Source organism: Sinohyriopsis cumingii, chromosome 16 (assembly GCF_028554795.1).
Source record: "Sinohyriopsis cumingii isolate HCF-2022 chromosome 16, ASM2855479v2, whole genome shotgun sequence".
Classification (NCBI taxonomy): Eukaryota; Metazoa; Mollusca; class Bivalvia; order Unionida; family Unionidae; genus Sinohyriopsis; species Sinohyriopsis cumingii.
In genome coordinates this window covers 78,188,262-78,209,932 of record NC_142976.1, presented here as the reverse complement: position 1 = coordinate 78,209,932, position 21,671 = coordinate 78,188,262, and the positions used below count along the sequence as shown (strand labels likewise).

The 21,671-nt window shown below is 35.9% G+C and overlaps 1 protein-coding gene across 2 annotated transcripts in view; it reads left to right on the top strand.

Moving 5' to 3' along the window:
* Positions 1-20,909, top strand: part of LOC149780856 (retroviral integration site protein Fli-1 homolog) — a 67,037-nt gene extending 46,128 nt beyond the window's left edge. Inside the window, exons 6-8 of one of the 2 annotated variants that reach the window (XM_089937942.1) lie at positions 5,601-5,675; positions 13,543-13,590; positions 14,565-20,909. In XM_089937942.1, coding sequence (XP_089794068.1) covers positions 5,601-5,675; positions 13,543-13,590; positions 14,565-15,091 — 650 coding nt within the window. In that variant the 3' untranslated portion in view covers positions 15,092-20,909. The remainder of the gene's footprint in view (positions 1-5,600; positions 5,676-13,542; positions 13,591-14,564) is intronic. The other variant, XM_089937943.1, reaches the window with a different exon arrangement.
* The last annotated feature ends 762 nt before the right edge of the window (positions 20,910-21,671 follow it).

The window sequence follows — 21,671 nt, the reverse complement described above, 5'->3', positions numbered from 1 at the left end:
TGTGCAGAATGATTTAATTATTGCAACGCAATTAATAAGTTCAGTGTAACAAGTGACCTGTTGTAAGAAAGTCACACTGCAGAATCATATCACAACAATGCCACACTGCGCTAGTCTATCGTAACAAAGTCAAAATACAGTAATCTATCGCAACAAAGTCACACTGTAGTATTCTATATCGTAACAAAGTCGCACTGCAGTATCCCATCGTAACAATGTCACACTGCAGTATATAATCGTAACAAAGTCACACTGCAGTATCCCATCGTAACAAAGTCACACTGCGGTATCATGCTGTAACAAAGCCACACTGATGTATCCTACTGCAACAAAGCTCATGGAATATCAAGCAAATGTTGCTGTCACTAAACTGGACAATGTATAACATTTACAAAAGGGGGAATATCATATAAACAACAGAAGAGTATTTCAGTCATTTGTATATTACAGTAATGCGAAACAGGTTCAGAACAGTTTGCTTTTCAATGACCAAGCGACCCGGTTTATGCAGTGTCACTTTGTTACGATAGGATATCGCAGTGTGACTTTGTTACGATGGGATACTGCAGTGTGAATTTGTTACGATATAGAATATTACAGTGTAATTTAGATAACCTAATTCAAATTCCTATTAAATCGTTAACCTTTGTGTCAACTATCCAAGAGATACCTCTGCGTATTGCATTATTCAATGCCCAATCAGTAGGACCACCGGAAAGCGCACAGAAATAGTTAATTTTATCAACAATCAGAATAGTGACGTCTTTTTCCTGACAGAAACATGGCTAAAAACATCAAGCGCTGAGCCCAAGTGCGTGGATCCAACACCCACTGGTTACTCCATGAGTCGTTCCCCCGCCACTATCGCGGATGTGGAATTGCTGTCATCACAAAGAACTCCATGATCAAACGTCTTAAACATACGACAACTTTCAATTTCTACCACACATCGTTTAAACCACACTCACAATGCAACAAAGTTCAGTCCATTTTTTCTGCCTATTCTGCCCTCCTCCTAGTAGGTGGCAACCTGATTATTCTTGGAGATTTCAACTTTCACTTTGACTGTCCAGGAAACCCAAACACATCAAAACTCCTAGATATCCTTAATGTTTTCAACCTCAAACAGTCAGTTTACCAACCCACTTATAAACATGGTCATATTTTAGACTGGAATCTTCATAGACCTGATGTTAATATTCTACTGTTCTCCTTGGTATCCCACGAACTTGCATCAGATCACCTCTGCACTATATGCCATCTTGACATATCAGTCCATAACCTTCCACCTTTATTTGTTACTAAGAGAAACCTCCGTATGATAAGTAGAACCAATCTAATGCATGACATCCAAGCAAACCTAACAACTTGCTTACCTCCTGCCGCAGAACACCTCGATAACTGCCTGCGTTCATTGCTCGACAAACATGCCCCATCCACCAAGTGCAGAGTATCAATTCAAACGTTTTCTCCATGGTATAGCAGTGTTAGGGACCAGCTTCGTACTGCTAAAAGAGACCGCCGTAAAGCTGAGAGGCTTTGGCTTTCCACCAGACTCACTATTCATAAGCAAATCTATGAAGCCGCTAAGAAGAACTTCACAAACATAGTCCATGCAGCGAGATCAGCCCACTACAGTACTAAGATCATGGAAAGTTCCAGCTGCAAAGAGCTCTTCGAGATTACTAATAAGCTAATGTCAAGGAACAAATGTACACCACTTCCAACTACCTTCTCTCTAGTCGACCTTCCTTCTGTTTGCAGATTTCTTCCGTGACAAAGTACAAACCATTAGATATAAGCTTAACAACACAATTTCAATTGACTCGTCGTCAACATACAGCTGGGATACAGAATTGTAGCGGCAACCATTAGCATCGTTTGAACCTGTTTTCTGTGGATTTAGTACGTACACTCGTGAAGAAGAGTGCACCAAAGTCATGTGAACTTGATCCAATTCCAGCATCACTGTAGTTTGAGTGCTTAGATCCAGTATTGCCTTCACTAACTGATGTTATTATTACCTCTCTCTCACCAAGGGAATTCCCATCATTTTTTAAAACTGCCATTGTAAAGCCTCTGCTGAAGAAACCAACACTCGACTATAACCATTTAAAGAACTACCACCCAGTTTCTAATCTCCCATTCCTATCAAAAATCTTAGAAAAGTACAATCTGCATATCGCCCTTGCCACAGTACTGAAACTACTCTTCTAAAAGTAGCTAATGACATTCTCTCTCTGCTTTGGATAGCGGAAAGATTACAGACCTCACCCTCCTTGATTTGTCTGCAGCATTTGACATAATAGACCATGCTATATTACTTCACCGTCTCCAGCATGTATCTGGCATTCATGATACAGCCTTACTGTGGTTCAAGTCCTACTTGGTCAACAGGACACAAATTGTATCTGCAAATGGAATACACTCCAGCCCAGTTGATCTATGTTGTGGTGTTCCAAAGGGGACTGTTCTTGGACCTGTACTCTTTATTATATACACTCAGCCGCTCTCAAGTGTCATAGATCATCATCCAGTGTCTCACCAACTGTACGCTGATGACACCCAAATATACAAATCTAGCCACCCATCTGAAGTTGATGCTACCATCCAAGGTGTAGAGAGGTGCATTTCTGATGCGAAATCATGGATGACATGTAACAAGCTGCAGATGAATGATGATAAAACTGAGGTCACTATGATCACAACACAAAGACTTTCTCAGTCACATCATTTACCTCAAACAATAAATATCAGCAACACCAACATTAAATTCACACAGTCAGTACGAAACCTAGGTGTCTCTCTGGACACTAAATTCACATTGCATCAACATGTCATAAACATATGCAAGGCTGCATATCTTGAGCTGAGACGCGTAATCTCCATTCGCAAATATCTTTCAGTTGATGCCACTAAAACATTTGTGTGCTCACTAGTACTTTCAAGAGTGGACTATTGTAACTCAATTCTGTCTGGTTCATCTCAATATCTACTTCAGAAATTTCAGAAAGTTCGAAACACAGCTGCTCGGATCATACTTAGAGCACCACGATCAGAGCACACCTCCCCGCTGTACCCAACACTGGCTTTCCATTCGATCCAGAATCAAACACAAAATGTATTCTCTGTGCTACGTTTCACTGACAGACTCCAGTCCAACATACCTATCAGACCTCACCCATGAACCGCTCCGGTGGCCTAGTGGTTCGAGCATCCGCCTCGGATGTGGGAGGTCGTGGGGTCGATCCCCAGCAGAGTCATACCAACGACTTAAAAAAATGGTACTAACAGCTGCTTCGCTTGGCGCTCAGCATTAAGAGGTTATTGTTAGGACTGGTCGGCCTGGTGTCAATGTGACTGGGTGGGACATCCTGCTATATGTCTGCGGCATCATGCCCCAGTGCTAGACATCACTATAAACTGCCACACTGCAGACATCGTAGCGATATGACTGAAAAATTGTTAAAGCTACGTTAAAAATTCCAAAGAAAGCACATACAAACACCTCACCCATGTGTACACACCACCAAGATGCTTACGCTCCTCTTCTGACAATCGTATACTCATTATTCCCACTACGAAAACGAAGTTATATGGACAACGGTCTTTTGCATACCAGGACCCAGCAAGGTGGACTGATTTGCCCACTGAACTTAGACACAACGACACAGTAATCCCATTCAAGAGTGCTCTTAAAACTCGCGTATTTCGACTGCAAGAACAAACTTAAAGACCTAATAATGTTTCCTACCTTAAATATTTTCAGCATGTTTTTTTATGTTTTCTAATTTCATAGTGTTTGTTTTTTGTAATAATATCATTATATATGTTTTTTATGATATAGGTGTTGTCTAATGTTATAAGGCGCTTAGAGCTCCTAAAGATTAGGTGCTATACAAAGTCCTCATTATTGTTATTATTATTATTATTATTAGGAGGAGGAGGAGGTGTACTATAAAATAACTATTTGACGTTAAATAACTTCAAAGAAAATTACATTTTATTAAATTTCAAAAGAAAATAGAATTTATCTTGAGATCAGATACGTATTCTGTATTACTCTCGTATCTAGTTTCTATACATTTATTTTCTTGTATTCAACTTAGATTTTACTTTGATCAGAAAATGGACAATGGACGACAGAAAATCTGTTGATAAATCGGAAGGCGGTGCTGAATTTCAAGAGAAAGTTTCATGCACATAAACGACTTTTAGATAATAGTAAGCATGGAGCACGAAAGAAAAATAAGAATCCCTAGCATCATCGCATAATTTCTGTCTACTGGTCAAAACACAGGTTGCAAATTAAACTTACTAGTAATTGGTTTATAATTGCTTCCTCGCTCGCTCTTTTGATTCGTTGTTTCTTTTATTTTCTTCAAAAATATAACTTCATATGATTCAAATGTCAAGCAAACTCATCAATTAACACTTCAATACGCTATCAAGCGTTACCGTTTATTGAATCTCAGCACTGCGCGTTACATTAACAAACAACCTTACACCAAGTAAATCCTACTTCTACCACTCCTTCTCTGCCGGTGACTGGCCCGTGCTGTGGAGCCAGCTGATGTAACGGATGAACTGTTTTGTACCTGTGCACATAAATCACAGATTGCATATGATTTTATATCTTGAGTCATTTGCTATTTGCCAAAAAAAGAAGTAAGGCCTGCCGATCAGGTTAATGTCATAAAATTAGCTTTATGGTAATTTAACCTTCCAGTATCCATATATATTATCCCAGTTACATTATTTTCTACATTATGTGATACATCTGTATATGCCTTCCTGTACCATGTCCCCCCAGTTACATTATATTGATTTTAATTGTTTACATCTTTACGTGCCTTCCAGTATATTGTACCTATCATCGTTTATAATATAATTATTAAGTTTTTCCCGATAACACATCCAATCGTGATGCGACTGAGCATTAAAGTTGACGTATAACTTTGGTGAAATGTTTATGATAAATTGTATCCTCGCCAAATGGATGTCTCAGTCAGTTAGTTCCTAATCAGAAAGTACAAATTAAATGTGTATACTGGTTTTACAGACTGTGATACACGTTTGTCATTTAAATGCCAAACGCAATTCCATAACACGTTGATGCCATCCAGACTGTCCAATTTATTTGTTTCTGCTAAAAGTGTATGCAGAGAATCTTCACCGTCAACTTTTATAGTATATCTATCAAAAATGTTTAATGACTTGTGTATGAATAACTTAGTTTCAGCATAGTAGTTTTGCAATGTTGTAAATAAATAGTAACCGCTCTGGTGGTCTAGTGGTTAGGGCGTCCGCCTCGGATGTGGGAGGTCATGGGTATGATCCCCGGCCGAGTCATACCAAAGACATAACAAAATGGTACTAACAGCTGCCTTGCTTGGCGCTCAGCATTAAGAGGTTACTGCTAGGACTGGTCGGCCTGGTGTCAGGATAATGTGACTGGGTGGGACATCATGTCACATGTCTGCGGCATGATGTCTCAGTACTAGACATCTATAAAATGCCACACTGCAGACATCGTAGCGATATGCCTGAAAAATTAATAGATTCCCGCATTCTTATTATTATTATTATTATTATTATAGTTTACCATCATCCAGTTCCATTCGGTGGAATGACGAAAACAGGATTTGAAAATGGATCCAGTCAGTGGAAACAAGGTATGTATAATAAGACTTTTTTGCACCTGTCTACTCTATTTTCTTCCTTTGAGCTATGAATTCGCTCCCTGCCTGTCCTGCAATACAAAAGAACTCTGTACAGAAAGTATAATCCAATGCAATCCTCAGAGTACAAGATATTTTAAATTATATAACCATTAAATACGCCCACAAAACTTAGGAACATCCTAAACTATCCCATCAAATGATCATCAAACAAACTACCTAACATAAAACAATCTTTACTTACGAACGCAAGTATCCCTATTAACAAGTTTTTGTTTTATTTATATGCACCAGTCCGAGAAATGAATTGCAAAATTTTACTCACCCATATTTTGCAAAACTAATAAGATGTATACGAGCATGTAAATAATATCCCTCGAAATCCGCAAAAGTTCTGAAGGTAGAAGGATTTAAATCTATTTTTGAAAGAAAAAAGTTGCAAACATTATCTAAATTAAAAAGACAAAAAATCATTGTGTCAGTTTGTTTGTTTTGGGGGTGGGTGGGGTTGTGGCGTACGGTGTCTTTTTTGTTGTTTTGTTTAAAGTTCATGCTGAGAGAGTTGGAACATTAACCAAGAGACTAGGGTGGCCACTGAAGAAACTCAGGAATACTAGATACTCTTTGCACACGTGTACAAATTATTACGTTAAGAAGGGGGCAGACCAGCTGAAACCGGATGAATGGCCATCCTAAATAGGTACAGATAGAATCTTCGTTCCATTGAAACCATACAAGTACCTTAAAAAGTGAAAGCAATGTCTTCGAGTGATATAATTTACCTTTCATGTTTCCTTCCTTATGTCTAGTAACAACTTGATCAGTGACATGAAGACCGCATTATTGAACAAGAAACTCTACCCTCCCACATCCGCCAACTTGACTCAAGGCTTTCACTCAATACTGACTGTAGTGAATTTCTAAGAAATGGATACCATTTTTCTCTATCGGCGTGAATATTGTCCATACCAAACGGAACGGTTTATGAATAGTCCGTTTCCGGTCTGCAGAACTGTATGAATAATCTGGCAAAAACTTAGGAAGTATAGTACAATCGATTTGTCTAGGAACCGATGGAACCGGTCTTTGGCCCACGAAGTTCACGATCTCAATAGCTTTTTGATGCAGACATGTAAACGTATCATTTTTACTGTTAATAGCAAACATATGATTGATATTGCAATATTTTTATACATAACTAATTAGGAAGCTGAATAAATGTAAATGTTTATCTTAACGCCTAAATCAGTTTACAATGTGCTGATAAAAATTAGAGTAGTGAAGAATTTAGTTCTAGAGGACATGGGTTGATAGTGGAGTTAGCCTTGTGTTTTTATTATGGAACCAATGTTCTGGGTCGAGGAACACTCTCGCAGGAACACAATAGCTATCTGAATATTGGAAGCATTGACAAGTAAAATGATGTGAACAAGTTTTATGACCCTTTCCAAGAAGAGGATCATACTAATTTTGTCTTGTCCTTCTGTCCGTTTCACATACCTTATATGCAAGCTATCTAATAATATCGAACAAAACCAGATCAGATTTTATATTTGGATACCTTTAATGGATCCTAATAACTTAATTAGGCTGTTTTAATTGAATCCTTATCTATTAGGTCACTGGGTTATGCTTTTTAGCGCTAAGTGAAGGAATTCAGCTTATTGTAAGCAAAGTCTTTCCATTATGGTTGACACCAAACTGGACCAGATTTTAAATACAGACGTCTTGGGAAAGTCTCATGATCTGTTTCCTTTGGGTAACCATGAGCCACCTTTCAAGGTCACATGGTAACATTTTTGGACGGTAGTTGGTGGTTGTGGAGAGTGCTCACACTGACCATGTAAACAATATATCTATAAACAAAACTACTGAACCAAACCAGTCATAATTGTATATTTAGATACATTGAGAGAGTCACAATACTTGATTGGGCTTTGGTCACTGTAACCTAATTTACATTATCTCAGGGGAATACTATGCGTTTAATTGAAGGAATCCACTTGTTAACCAGTAAGCAGACAGCTACACTATGGTCTGACCGAGCTGGACCAAGATTGATATCAAGACGCCTTTAGGGTCCCAATATCTGACTTAGCGTTTCCTGAACTTGAGTAAATTGTCATGGCTGCAGGATAACGTTCTCTATGAAGCTGGTTTTTATGTCTCGTGGATACGCGATAGAACCTGCTTGACATGTAAGCTTTATATCTTGAGAACAGTAAAACAAAATGTTACCTTACTGGGTCTTGATTTTTTAAAATTATCACAACCTTACTATATCCTGGTGATCGTGAGTTAATTTTCGAGGTAAAATGACTGCTTTTGATTTACAAAGATTCTGCTCATCGCATTCTAGCAGATTTCACCATTATCTCTGCAAAGTTTGATTATGTGTATTTAAACATTCGTGTAAACTACGCTTGTATCAAAGGAATACATTTTAGTTGGACCCTGTGTGTTCTTTGCAAAAATGCTTCACTGTAATTATTATCACGTCTCCTGACATTATTATCATCAGCAGATGGCATAATTTGTTATCAAAAATGTATTCCAAGATATCTTATACACATGGTAACATCCACTCCTTTGCACATACTATCAACTAGTGACTTTCTATCAGAACCATAATATGCTTAGGTTTGGACCTTTGATACTAAAAATACTTTTGTCACAAAATGAATTACTCTTTCATGGCACAAAATGAATTACTCTTTCATGGCACAAAATGAATTACTCTTTCATGGCACAAAATGAATTACTCTTTCATGGCACAAAATGTTGCCCTTTGACATGTGTCACACTTCTCATTTCATTCATATTGGTAGATTTTCCCTTCCTTCTTTCAAGTTTGTCAGGGTCACAGAATTACATTAATTGTTGGGGAGGGTTATATGTGTTTGCTTTTTTAAATTACAAAATACATTCTGGTTATTTCTTTAAAAGTGTTTTGTATGCTTGAACTTGTGTTTGCGATGGCCCGGGGAATATAATCTCTTAATATCCATTAGTGTAAGCTTCATCGTTGTCTGTCTTAACATACACATATATATATATATATATATATATATATATATATATATATATATATATATATATATATATATATATATATATATATATATATATATATATATATATATATATATATATATATATGTGTGTGTGTGTGTGTGTGTGTGTGTGCGAAACAGACCCAATGAAATGGCCTTCTATATTATTTATCAGTACCCATCTCTTACAATGGAATAGATTTATGGATACGCGGTCTACTGTCTCGCACACAATTTGAGTAAGTTGCCAAAACAAACGCTATCTCAACCTATTGATTTCGACTACAAGCTGATACCGTATTTACTTGATATAAAACATCCCATTCTACAACGTTGACCCCGACAGAAGACGGACTGGAACAAAATGTGGATGTACCTTTAAAATTGACAACGTATCATCACGGTGGCCCTCTCCTAAAACTTTTACCATAAATGCGCAGATTCTATGTTTGGGCAGATTGCCATATGACCAGTCAGTCTGACACTGGCTTTGGCCTTCCATCACATACAGTATTGCAGATCAGAGTTTTCTCTCTTTCTCTGAAAACCACAATCGAATGAAAAGTGTAGATTCTGATCTGACGCTCAGTGTATGACATCCGGTCTGGCTCACCACTCTTTTCAGTATGATATATGATATGTGTTATATACGACAGAATATGGTATTTGTGCCCAGTCTTTCCACGGTTCAGCTTCATTCATTGCGACTCGGCCAATATCATTGCCATATCCTGTTTCATAGAAACATGGTGGGAGGCCGTAAAAAAGACAAGACACTTGAGGTTAAGATTTGCTTTGCAAAGATTGTCCACTGCACATGGCTTCCTTCGCTCGGTTCAAAGATTAAATGAGCAAGTCAATACAGACTCAGCAATAGTGCCTCTGACATTTGGTCACTGTATGATTCTGAATTCTCGACTGCTTTAATTGCGAATTTGATAGCAGTAAGGTTTCTACTTCATCCTTCCACAAACTCAGTTTTATTGATTCGTGATTCATCTTATCAATTTCTTAAGTCTGTAGAATTATTGGTAGTGGTGGTAGTAGTTATAGAAGTAACAGCAACAGTAACAAGAATAGTAGTAATAGTAGTAGTAGTATTAGTAGCAGTCGTGTAATTAGATGAATCTCGTGCTGTCTACAACGGATACGTTAACTGTAGTTTCGAGTTCAGCCAGATTTTAATAATCAGAAATAATGCTAGTGCTACTCCAACTACTACTACTTATGTTGCTACTGCAACAATGAATAATAATAATAATAATAATAATAATAATAATAATAATAATAATAATAGATATGCCAGTGGCAATCATTGAAAATTAACTATTTCAAGTCTCTGGTCAAATGAAGTCGTGGACAAACAGTTCTAGAACACGCACTACCAACGCTACTTCATCACGGTCCATTAGAATACGTTTACGAACTGAGAGAGATTCACAATTAAATTTTAATAAATCGAACCAGAAGTATTTTGTCAAAAATGCACCAACAGTCTTTTGATTACATGCATAATTGAAATAAGACCAATGTTTCATCCAAAAACCTGTTATTGGATTAGCTTTGCTCTTTTTTAATCAAAGTTCAGCGCATCGCACGGCACGTGTCACGTCAATAATCACGACTCACGTCCAGTGTCAATGACAAGGATTTCACGGCAGGTCAGAGGTTAACATTGATTTTGCAGACCAAATGACCAATTTACTCCAGATCAATGCGCATTGCTTAAATAGTCCTGTGTTCACCATGCTGTCAATAGAAAAGTCATTGTTCAGATGTCGCTCTTGCAGCCTTGACACTGACTTAACAAGTTATTAAAGCAGATTTAGTTGACTGTAGCAATATTGAAGTTAGATTCAGGTGTCTAAATCTCATATCATTGTACATTTGCATGGCATGTCATAACGAGCTGAATTCGAACGGTGTCGAGGAAAAAAATATGAGAGAAATGCACTCGATTTTCTTCCAGAGCGTATATTCTATTCACACATTTAGAAGGTCTATTAAGAAACAGTTGAACCAAACACCGCGTGAAACACAAAGTTCTGTGAATGAATGCAACATGCTGGAAATGTGTATAACTTATTGTAAATGTAAATCGACACCCATCCCAATAAAACCCATGTATAACCAAAATAACGATAAATAAAATATTGATCCACGTCGTTTTCGATTTGTAACTTCTAATTCGAATTTTGCTTTATTTCCTCTAATCTGACATCGAATGACTGAATGATAATTTATCTTTATCCGAATTTCCTTCATTGTACTTGCATCGCTATCACAAAGAGAGTACATTTATCTCTTTTTTGCACTTTAGAATGATAGAATTTTATATATTTTGTTAAATTTTATTGATAATTATTTTGCACCACTTTTGACTTCCTTCTCGCTTTTCTTCAATGCTCATTACTACATGTTTTGCTATAAATGTTTTAAAAAAGCATCTCAATTATAATTTATAAAAATTCGTTCGCCTATCCACATTTTCCCCCTTTATCATAGTCAGCCTAAAAATGTTAGTTCGTGAATGTATCCATATAAGTAGCCTTACTATAACTGAGCCAAGGAGAGAGAGAGAGAGAGAGAGAGAGAGAGAGAGAGAGAGAGAGAGAGAGAGAGAGAGAGAGAGAGAGAGATTTAACGTAGTTTTAACAAGTCATATCTCTACGATGTCTGCAGCGGATCAGTTTATAGTGACATCTTGCACTGGGACATCACGCCGCAAACACATAACATCATGTCCTACCCCAGCTCACTATTCGAATACCAGATCCATCAGTCACAACACCTACCTCTTAATTCTGAGCATCTAGCGAGGCAGTGCTAGTTTCATTTTTTTAAGTCTTTGGTACGACTCGGTCCGGGTTCGAATCCGTGACCTCCTGCGTCCGAGACGGACGCTCAAACCACTTAGGCCTCCATGTGTTTGCCAAGGAAAGATCAAATGAATTTCGTTTTTGATCTATTCGTAAAAGTATTTTTTTAAGGAACATACACGATTACTGATGTGTGTTAAATAACAAGGCCAGGCTGACTTTTCGAAGGTTAATACAAAGGTGCTAACCGTAAATACATATAGCTTTTAGTTATATCCGGATGTGTGTGTGTGTGTGTGTGTGTGTGTGTGTGTGTGTGTGTGTGTGTTCATATATACGATGTCTGGCCAAAGACATTACTTTGTAAAGTAGATTAACTCAAAATTTTCCCAGATTGATTTCCCAATTGTTTTCTCATACTACCCCATTCCATTACGATAACCACGAACCAAGAAAATATTCTGTGAGACAATTTGTTTTTCATTAGAAGGGCACGTTACAATCATTTCCCTCAACATTTCCTTCTTCTGATCACTAAACGAATTCGCTCTCAATATTGGTGTCCGTGATTCACACGAGATTTCAAATCAGATTAGGGAGGAAAGATTGTCTATTGGTTTTGCTGACATGACCAAAGAATCCCTTTTCATTTCGCTCAATTTAGCCATATAACGATCCATCTAGAGAATTAAAGGAATAGGAAATATTGAAATGGGCCGGCAATTTAGATTTAAAATGACGATAATGGAGTTGGAAGAGACTAATTTTATTGACATCTCCCCTGCATTACATCGAATGGGTATGTTTTCATAACATGGTCAACGTCAAGCGTACGTAAATTACCAGTCCATTTAAAAAATCATTTTGAGATTAAGACGCATAGCTAGCTTAGCTGCTAGATAGGTGGTTTGATAATTGTAACATGTGTTTGCCAGATTGTACATACGGTTTATTTTTTTTAAAGCGTTAAACTTGATGGATTTATCCTGTACTTTTCACACGTTGTTATTTTTATGGACAGTCATTGTGATTCAGACAGACTAGGTTTAAATCAGAAATACAGTCCACATACATGTAAGAGAAGTAAATTTAATTAGTACTAACCTATCTAATACCGCGTTTGTATAACTAATGTAAGGCTTCGTGTAATCTGGACAAATTTCTCTGGAGAAGAAGTCACTAATATTTTATTATATATGGGTGATTTTTTTTCTTCCCCAAAAAGTCGATTTACGCAGTACAACGACCAAAACATTCCCATCTCAACGTCATACCACTCATCGTTCATAACAAGTACAATAATGTTCCTATTTCAGATAGATTACCTAATTTACTCCTGTCACTCAAACGTATATATATATATATATATATATATATATATATATATATATATATATATATATATATATATATATATATATATATATATATATAATTTTTGTAATTTTTTTTTTAATTGTTTAAACAATGATCCTAATAAAGCAGAAGCTTTATTACTATTTTTTGGGGAGGTGGAGTTTATTCGTGTTAAATTTACAAGTAGAATACTTTAAGCAAGAAGACCGATGAAAGCTGATAGATACTGAGGTACCAATTTCAATACATTTCAGCCTTTAACGTTCTTTTTGCCTGTAAATGCACCCTCAGTGTGACCATAGATGAAGCACTTTATATAATCTGGGAAGTAATTAGTCAGTTGGAAAGAAGAACTCTGATATTTTGTTGTCTACTTGGAACTGGTTTAAAAGCTAAGTCATTGCGTAAGGAAAATTAATTCATACGCGCGCGCGTGTGTGTGTGTGTGTGTGTGTGTGAGAGAGAGAGAGAGAGAGAGAGAGAGAGAGAGAGAGAGAGTCTTATAGAATAATAAACGAGATTGGCGAATTGGTTTTTTATGTTGACTCCATTTTTTCCCACTCTGCTGTTTCCTGAATTTCTTCTGTCATTTTTTTTCATTCTTCAGCTTCAGTACATTTTTGCTATTTTCAGATCCGTATCAGTTATTGGGACCAATATCTGCTCGATTTTCTAATTCAGGTAACTATAGAACAATAATTAAACTCCTTTTTTATTTCATGAGAGCGAACTGATACACATCTGACAAGTCCACTGATACACGTGTGATAATTCTACAGATGCACGTGTGACAAGTCAATTTGAGACAAGTGTGACAAGTCTATTTGATACACGTGTGACATATCTATTGACACACGTGTGGCAAGTCTAATGATACAAGTGTGACAAATATATTTGATACACGTGTGACAAGTCTATTTCATTCACGTGTAACACGTATACTGACACACGTGTGACAAGTCTAATACATCCTCTTTCGTAAAGAAAAGTATTTTAACAGAATTATGTCACGTCACTTGTCGGTATCAATAAACAGTATTAAACGTTTCAATAGAATTAACTTTCTCTTAAAAATCAAAAGCATATTGTGTTGATGATAAAGTTTCAACAGGATTTACAAACTAGTTCGATGTAGTATTTTGGGTATAATATGTTAACAAATAAGGCTATTCAGTAATGACTGGAAATAAATTGATCAAAATCATATTTTGGTTCAGTTCCTACACATGTTGACCTCTGAAATCAACACAATTAATGTTATATCCTTTTTAATTATTTTTCCTCCAGTGTTACACTATTTACGAGACAAACACCTTCCTGTTGGAAAAACTACATGATGGACTAAAAATGGGAATTATGTTAGGGCTAATTGTGCAATTTATCGAGGGAAGAATACATTTCCTAAAAATTCTTTATTGCAATACCATGTAAATAAATGTAAAAGTCTGTATATAGTAATGGGCATCTCATCCAATTTTGTATCGCGAGACAGACAGATTAGATAGAACGCGTGAACTTATGTACAGTCATCTGTGCCTCTAACTAAATCAACAATGATTGTTCACGAAATGGCAAAACATCACGCGATGTCTTATAAAATCTATTTGCCTGAATTCTTTACTTCTTTTCACCGGCATTAATTTCCTGCATTTCAGGAAGCGGCCAGATTCAGTTATGGCAGTTTCTATTGGAGCTTCTGTCTGACAGTCGGAACGCCCATTGTATCACATGGGAAGGGACAAATGGAGAATTTAAATTAGTGGACCCAGATGAAGTGGCCAGAAAATGGGGAGAAAGAAAGAGCAAACCCAACATGAACTATGACAAACTCAGTCGAGCTCTAAGATATTATTATGATAAGAATATTATGACAAAGGTACATGGCAAGAGATACGCTTATAAATTTGACTTTGTTGGACTACAACAAGCGATGCAACCGACAACCCCCGACCCAGCAGCTTACAGGTATCAACAAGATATGTTCATGTCAGCTGCAGGATACAACCCTTCAAAGCTTCTCATGAGTGCACATGCGCCCATGCCAGCAACAACATCACCAGGTCTGTTCGGAACTACTCCTCCTTATTGGGCAACACCGGCCAATAATTTATTTCCGAGTATTTCAAATCACGTGATGTCGCACCACGCTGCTAGTCATCTTCCATCTCACTATTATCCATGAACTCTTGTGGAAGTCCGTGAAGTGTAAATGAGATATTTTTTTATTACAGTGATATTTGATCTCATTTTTACAGTCTGTCTGGTGTAGATTGAAAATAACGACATCTAGCTGACCTCACATTCTTTGCTATTATTTATCCTTTATAACAGTCTCCTCGGACTCTCAGACGTTAAAGATGATGGTGTGTGTGTGTGTGTGTATATATATATATATATATATATATATATATATATATATATATATATATATATATATATATATATATATATATGTGTGTGTGTGTGTGTGTGTGTGTGTGTGTGTGTGTGAAAATGCTGAAAACATCTCAGATCCCCTGCAGAACGTACACCCGTTATAACACCAGCATATCTTATAATCAACAAAGTGCACAAAATGGATTTTCCAACTATTTCATTCCCGCCTCATTCCGCCAGCATCGCTTACCACCACTCACCAGCTTAATATTTCGAAGCAAATGTAATTTGCTACACTAATAGCAGTTTTTGTAACGCCAGTTAATTCTCCCATGCATTAAGATCATCCTTCAGTCAGTCAGCATTTGCATTAAGAATAACCCAAATAGAACTTGAAAAGATATTCCACATGTGGCAATATTGCAATCATTTCAGATCCCATGCAAAACTTCAGATTCAACGATAAACGAGTTCGTCAAATAAATTTGTGAACATTTATTTTAATATCAAAAATAATTACGGCTTTCGTTTGAGATTTACGATTAACATCTTTCGTTTGAGATTTAAAATTCGCTGTCATAGCAAAGAAAAAGTTTCACTTGAGACGAAATTTAGAATCGCCAAAAATTACAAGATTTGTTTTACATTTTGGATCCTCTTGGGCTTCTGTGATGGGATTGAATCGATAACATTTAACTGCAATGCAACAGATCGAACGAGACAAAAGTGTAAGTTTCCCATTTTAAAAATGACCAATAATTGAATTGAATTTAATTTTGTTTTGTTTTGTATTAAATTGTTTCGAAACTTTACATACTATTCCTAGAAATTAATGATCGATATATATATATATATATATATATATATATATATATATATATATATATATATATATATATATATATATATATATATATATATATATATATATATATATATATATTCTTTTTTTCTCCCCCGTACCGATCGGTGAGGTAAAAAACAGTACACCACTGCGGTATAAATCCAAATTTGTCTGCGTGTATGTATGTATGTATGTATGTATGTATGTATGTATGTATGTATGTATGTATGTATGTATGTATGTATGTATGCATGCATGTATGTATGTATGTATGTATGTATGTATGTATGTATGTGTGTATGTATGTATGTATGCATGTGTGTGCGTGTGTGTGTCTGTGTGTGTGTGTGTGTGTGCGCGCGCGCTCTCTTTTTGAGAGAATGAAATGTCAATAGACGTCATGTTCTTGAATTTGATAGAAAATTGTGAAAAGTGGAAATGTAACGATCCCATCGATTTAAGACGTGAGTATAACCCGGGACCTTGTGACATTTGTGTTTAACGTAAATGAAGTGAATGGAAATATTACATTCTCAGTTTTAAAATAAGTTAGTACTTGCATACGCCTAGCTGGCGACTTATGTAAAGATGGACTATTCTTCCAAAAACAACACCACATACCTTAGTACAATATATACAGGCTTGAATAGGAAAAATCCATGGACATCCGCTGTGATATGAACGAATATCATGCAGAATTACTATGGCTTTCACCATGATAGCATTTATTATTCTTAATTGTTTTGTATATACTTGTAGAACATATTTTCATAGGGTTGTAAATATGGCAATTATATTCGCACATTATTTATATTCAGCATTATTCTTTCCACATATTTCATTTTCAACATTCATTTCCTACAATATGATGTATGTATTCGTGTTTTCTGTTGTTTTTTTATATCATGGGCAGTCAACAAGAGTGAAGAAATTAATATCATCTGCAAGAATATCTTTAAACAAAACTATTGGTACTAATCATGTTTGAACGCAATGGTTGTAAATCCGCAAAGGGAGATGAACACCGAGTTTGACTAAGAAATGATATAATGAACTGTTTGTTTGATTGAAATGATACACGTTTTCACTTTGAATAGTATCTGGAGTGATTTAAGCCTATTAAAAATATGATCTCAAAATATATCTGCAAACATATATGTCATTTTGCTTTAATTTTCCTGATCAGTGATTTAAAAAATGCGATACAAACAAAAGTAACTGTACATAATGCTTTCCATCGAACCTGTGAAAGAAAACCGTACATACTTGAAGCGTACCGCACCGTCTTGAAATGTCGGAAATAGCTCAATTACCTGTAGGTTGCTTCCCTTTCTACCAGGGAATTATCTCCCCATAGTAGGTATTTTGATGAAGAACACGTGTATTGTAATGACATCTAAAATCTGTATTCAGTCTTAGCTGATAATAGTTTTGATAAAAATGTTTGACAAATTGTCTTGAAAATTACTTAAACCTAGGAAATTATTATTTGAGTAGTTCACTCATCCATGACTGACCATACAATTCAATTTGTTCCAATCTTTGAATGACTAGATGCTTACTCATGGTCCCACTCAATTTCGGTTGTCAGTTTTGGACATGCTAGTGTATATTCTTCAACAATTTTCTAACACGTGTTTTAAATGCCTTCTTTGCCCCTTATTTAATAGTTCACATACAGGCACTTTGGATGAAATACTCAGTGTTACTCAGTAAAAAGTTAACATTACGAGGAGATTGAGGTATTGGCTTCCGCCTGACGTTAAATTGCGATTCTAATGTTGCACTGCCGTACTTAATGCACCAAACCACCTACGTAGAGCGCATGACTACTATTTTTAGAATCATTAATCCTTGTCATTGGTAGTTGTATTAGATGCAAGGCGCACTGTAGACTAAATGAGGCCCCAAGCAAAGGGCGTTTTCTTCTTCGCTCCTCACCCCCATTTAATTGTTCAACTTTTTAAATCTCAAGCCCGATGGCCACTCCCCACACCCCACCTGAAGCTCCAGGTTGCCTGGGTCACCTTCTGTGAATTCGGCCCTGATCAGATGCGTGGGAAAATATTGATAACAAAGTATAACATTTTCAAATTGAAATTTAAAAATCGTGACATGCACATGGCCGATAATGTCATTCTATTTAAACTCGAGTACGCTTGACAATTTTAGATTTAAAACACAAAAATAATAATAAAAAAATCTATGTTTTAAATTGTATGCGTAGTGAAGATGCATCACAAACTGTACTGTACTGTACTGTAATACACCTATTATGGAGAGGCTGTCCCTTGGCAAAAGCAATCAACAAATAATTAATAATAAAAGCAAGTTTTAAGATCTAGAAAATATGGTCTTGAATTAGTTTTAATATAACAAAGAAACAGACTTTGAATGACAAAAAATGCATCTTGTCAATGAAAAGTACTGACGTTGGTATAGTATATTAGTGCAGGTTGTCAATGGCACTGTACAGTATATTAGTACATATTGGCAATGAAAAGTACTGACGTTGGTATAGTAAATTAGTGCAGGTTGTCAATGGCACTGTACAGTATATTAGTACATGTCATCGGTGAAAATTACTGATGGCGCTACAGAATATTAGTACATATTGGCAATGAAAAGTACTGATTGCGGTACAGCATATTAGAACACGTTGGCAGCGAAAAGTACTGATTGTGCTACAATATATTAGTACATATTGGCAATGAAAAGTACTGATGACGGTACAGCATATTAGAACATGTTGGCAGCGAAAAGTACTGATTGTGCTACAGTATATTAGTACATATTGGCAATGAAAAGTACCGATGGCGGAAATGTGTATTAATGCATATGAAGAGCATACAAGTCGTACAGTAAATAACAACTTCGAAATCAGTAATTGTTATCACAAACATTTGATTACTAACATTTAAATTTAAAATCCAGATTTTTTTATATATTCGAAGACATATACTCAAAGTTGCATTATCTATTACACCCTCATCAGTAATTTTGACTGTCTAGTTCCATTTCATTCCGTGACATGTTTTGATTGTCTAGTTCCATTTATTTCTTATATATGTCTTGACTGTCTGGTCCGCATTTCATTGCGTGACATGTTTTGACTATCTAGTTCCATTTCATTCTTATATATGTTTTGATTGTCTGGTCCGCATTTCATTCCGTGACATGTTTTGTCCGGCTGGCTGGTCCTCATTTCACTCCGTGGCATGTTTTGTCTGGCTGGCTGGTCCTCATTTCACTCCGTGGCATGTTTTGACTGGCTGGTCCCCATTTCATTCCGTGACATGTTTTGACTGACTGGTCCCCATTACATTCCGTGGCATGTTTTGACTTGCAGGTCTTCATTTCATTCCGTGACATGTTTGACTATCTGGTCCTCTTGATATGTTTATACCCTTGGTTACTTTATATTAATCATTTATAAGTACAGCAAATCCTGACTGAATACTTCACCAAAGTCATGTCAGCAGTTTAACTTGCCTCACATAACTATATCGAGAAATTCACAGAGCTGTCCATTACATGGTCAAAAAAGATTTGAACAATCACACAAATTACATCAGCAAACAACGATATATGACTGGTATACTTCTCAAAAGTTTTGGAATCTCCAAAATGCTATTTTCTTTAAATTTTCGGTAGATTTCATGCTAGTAATTTTTTCACTATTGTTATATTTTGTCATAGCTAAGCAAACAATAAAGATAATTTGAGTTCATATCTAAATCTATCACGATTCATTTCATTTTCAACTGACATGTATGTGTATATACTTGGCTTGTTTATTTCCGTTGTGCATATGCGTCCCTGTAGTTTAAAAGGAGGAAATTATTCGGTCCAAAATCTATTTTGGCGAGGAAAATCAATTCAAATTTGGTTTTAAATAGCAAGATCGCAGAAAGAGACTTTATTTGCAATGTTCCAAGGATCCATGTGTCGGCACACATCTGCAATTCTATTTAATCAGCTCTTTAAAATATCTAAGAAGCAGAAGTTAACCTTGTTTGAGCTGCAGAATTTTGAGATTAGCTCACCTAGGTATTCTCAAGACATATTGTGTCACTAAGATGACGTCTAAATTAGGACTTCATTGTTGGTGCGATATGCGTTATTCAGTTCTTCATGTAGCAACCCATCCAAGAAATATCAGGGCAGGAAATGTTTGAAACGTATGGTCTGAGGGATATTTATTTATCTGTTTATTTCCACTGATATACATGTCTTAATTTGTGAAGAACAAAAGTCATTGTGATCTTTGCACATTATGTCTAGATACAGACCAGAAACTAACGCAAAATTAAATGGTTCCATACATATGATTTACTGTGATGAACCTATTGTTAACGATGGTTAAATGAAGAAGAAAATTGTCTTGTTGAACTACGCATTTTTTCTCCTGAAAAATAGACAATTTATTTCATAATTATTTGTTTTCTGAAAATTATTAACAAGAATTAACTGGCGTATTTGAAACATACGTAAACAGTGGTGTTTGGATTTAAGAATCTTCTTCATGTGACAAAATCAGTTAACTGTAAAACAAATATGTCAATTTGTGAATATATATGTACTGATTTTGTCTCAATCGACTAATACTTATTACTGAATAAAGAACATTGAGAGAGTATATCTGAGAGTTTCTGGTAGGCATAAATTAAACGTCAACAGTCCACGCATGTAAATATGATAAATAAAATTACACACAAGGGTAACATGCAGCTAACAAATGTCATCTCTGATACCAAAATTAAAGTTATAACTGCAACTATTTGGGTCTTTTGTTTAGGGGTTTCCCCATTTATTTTTCACTTAATCTCTCTCTCTCTCTCTCTCTCTCTCTCTCAACCGTACCATACACTCTTCTTCTCATATGTTTAAAATAAAAAAGCATTTGAAATATTCACATAATTTAAAGTTACAAACTATCCGAAATAATATTTCGAGTTTGGAGTAGGCGATGCGGTCATTGTAGGAGAGATTACAAAATATTTCACACGGACGCAAATACAGACAGGATCACTTAATTTCTTAAGCTGTTGCTTTGATCGAATGAGATATGGACCATGAACTGTTGTTGGAAGGACAACAAGTGAAAATAATGGACAATTCATTTCACGGTCATGGTAAAAATCGTTTCAGGACTTAACAAAGATGCATGGATCATGAACGATACCTTGACGATATAGAAGAAAACACACACACACACACACACACACACACACACACACACACACACACACTATTGCTTCTAACTTAAATAACTTAGAAGAATGTCAAATGCACAAGATAGGAAATGATTTAAAGACTTGTAAAGAATGCTGCATAGAAGGTGAATACTAAATATGTATTCCTTTCGAATAAAAGTTTTGTTTTGTCTGGAAATATCCATATCTGAACGCTCTCATATGAAAACATTGTACATTTTCACAATGACCCTCGAGGACATTACAATGTCCTGACACATTAAAGTCCAAAATGTTGTAATTTACAGGTTCGTCACGTGACTATAACAGTTAAATACAATAACAGG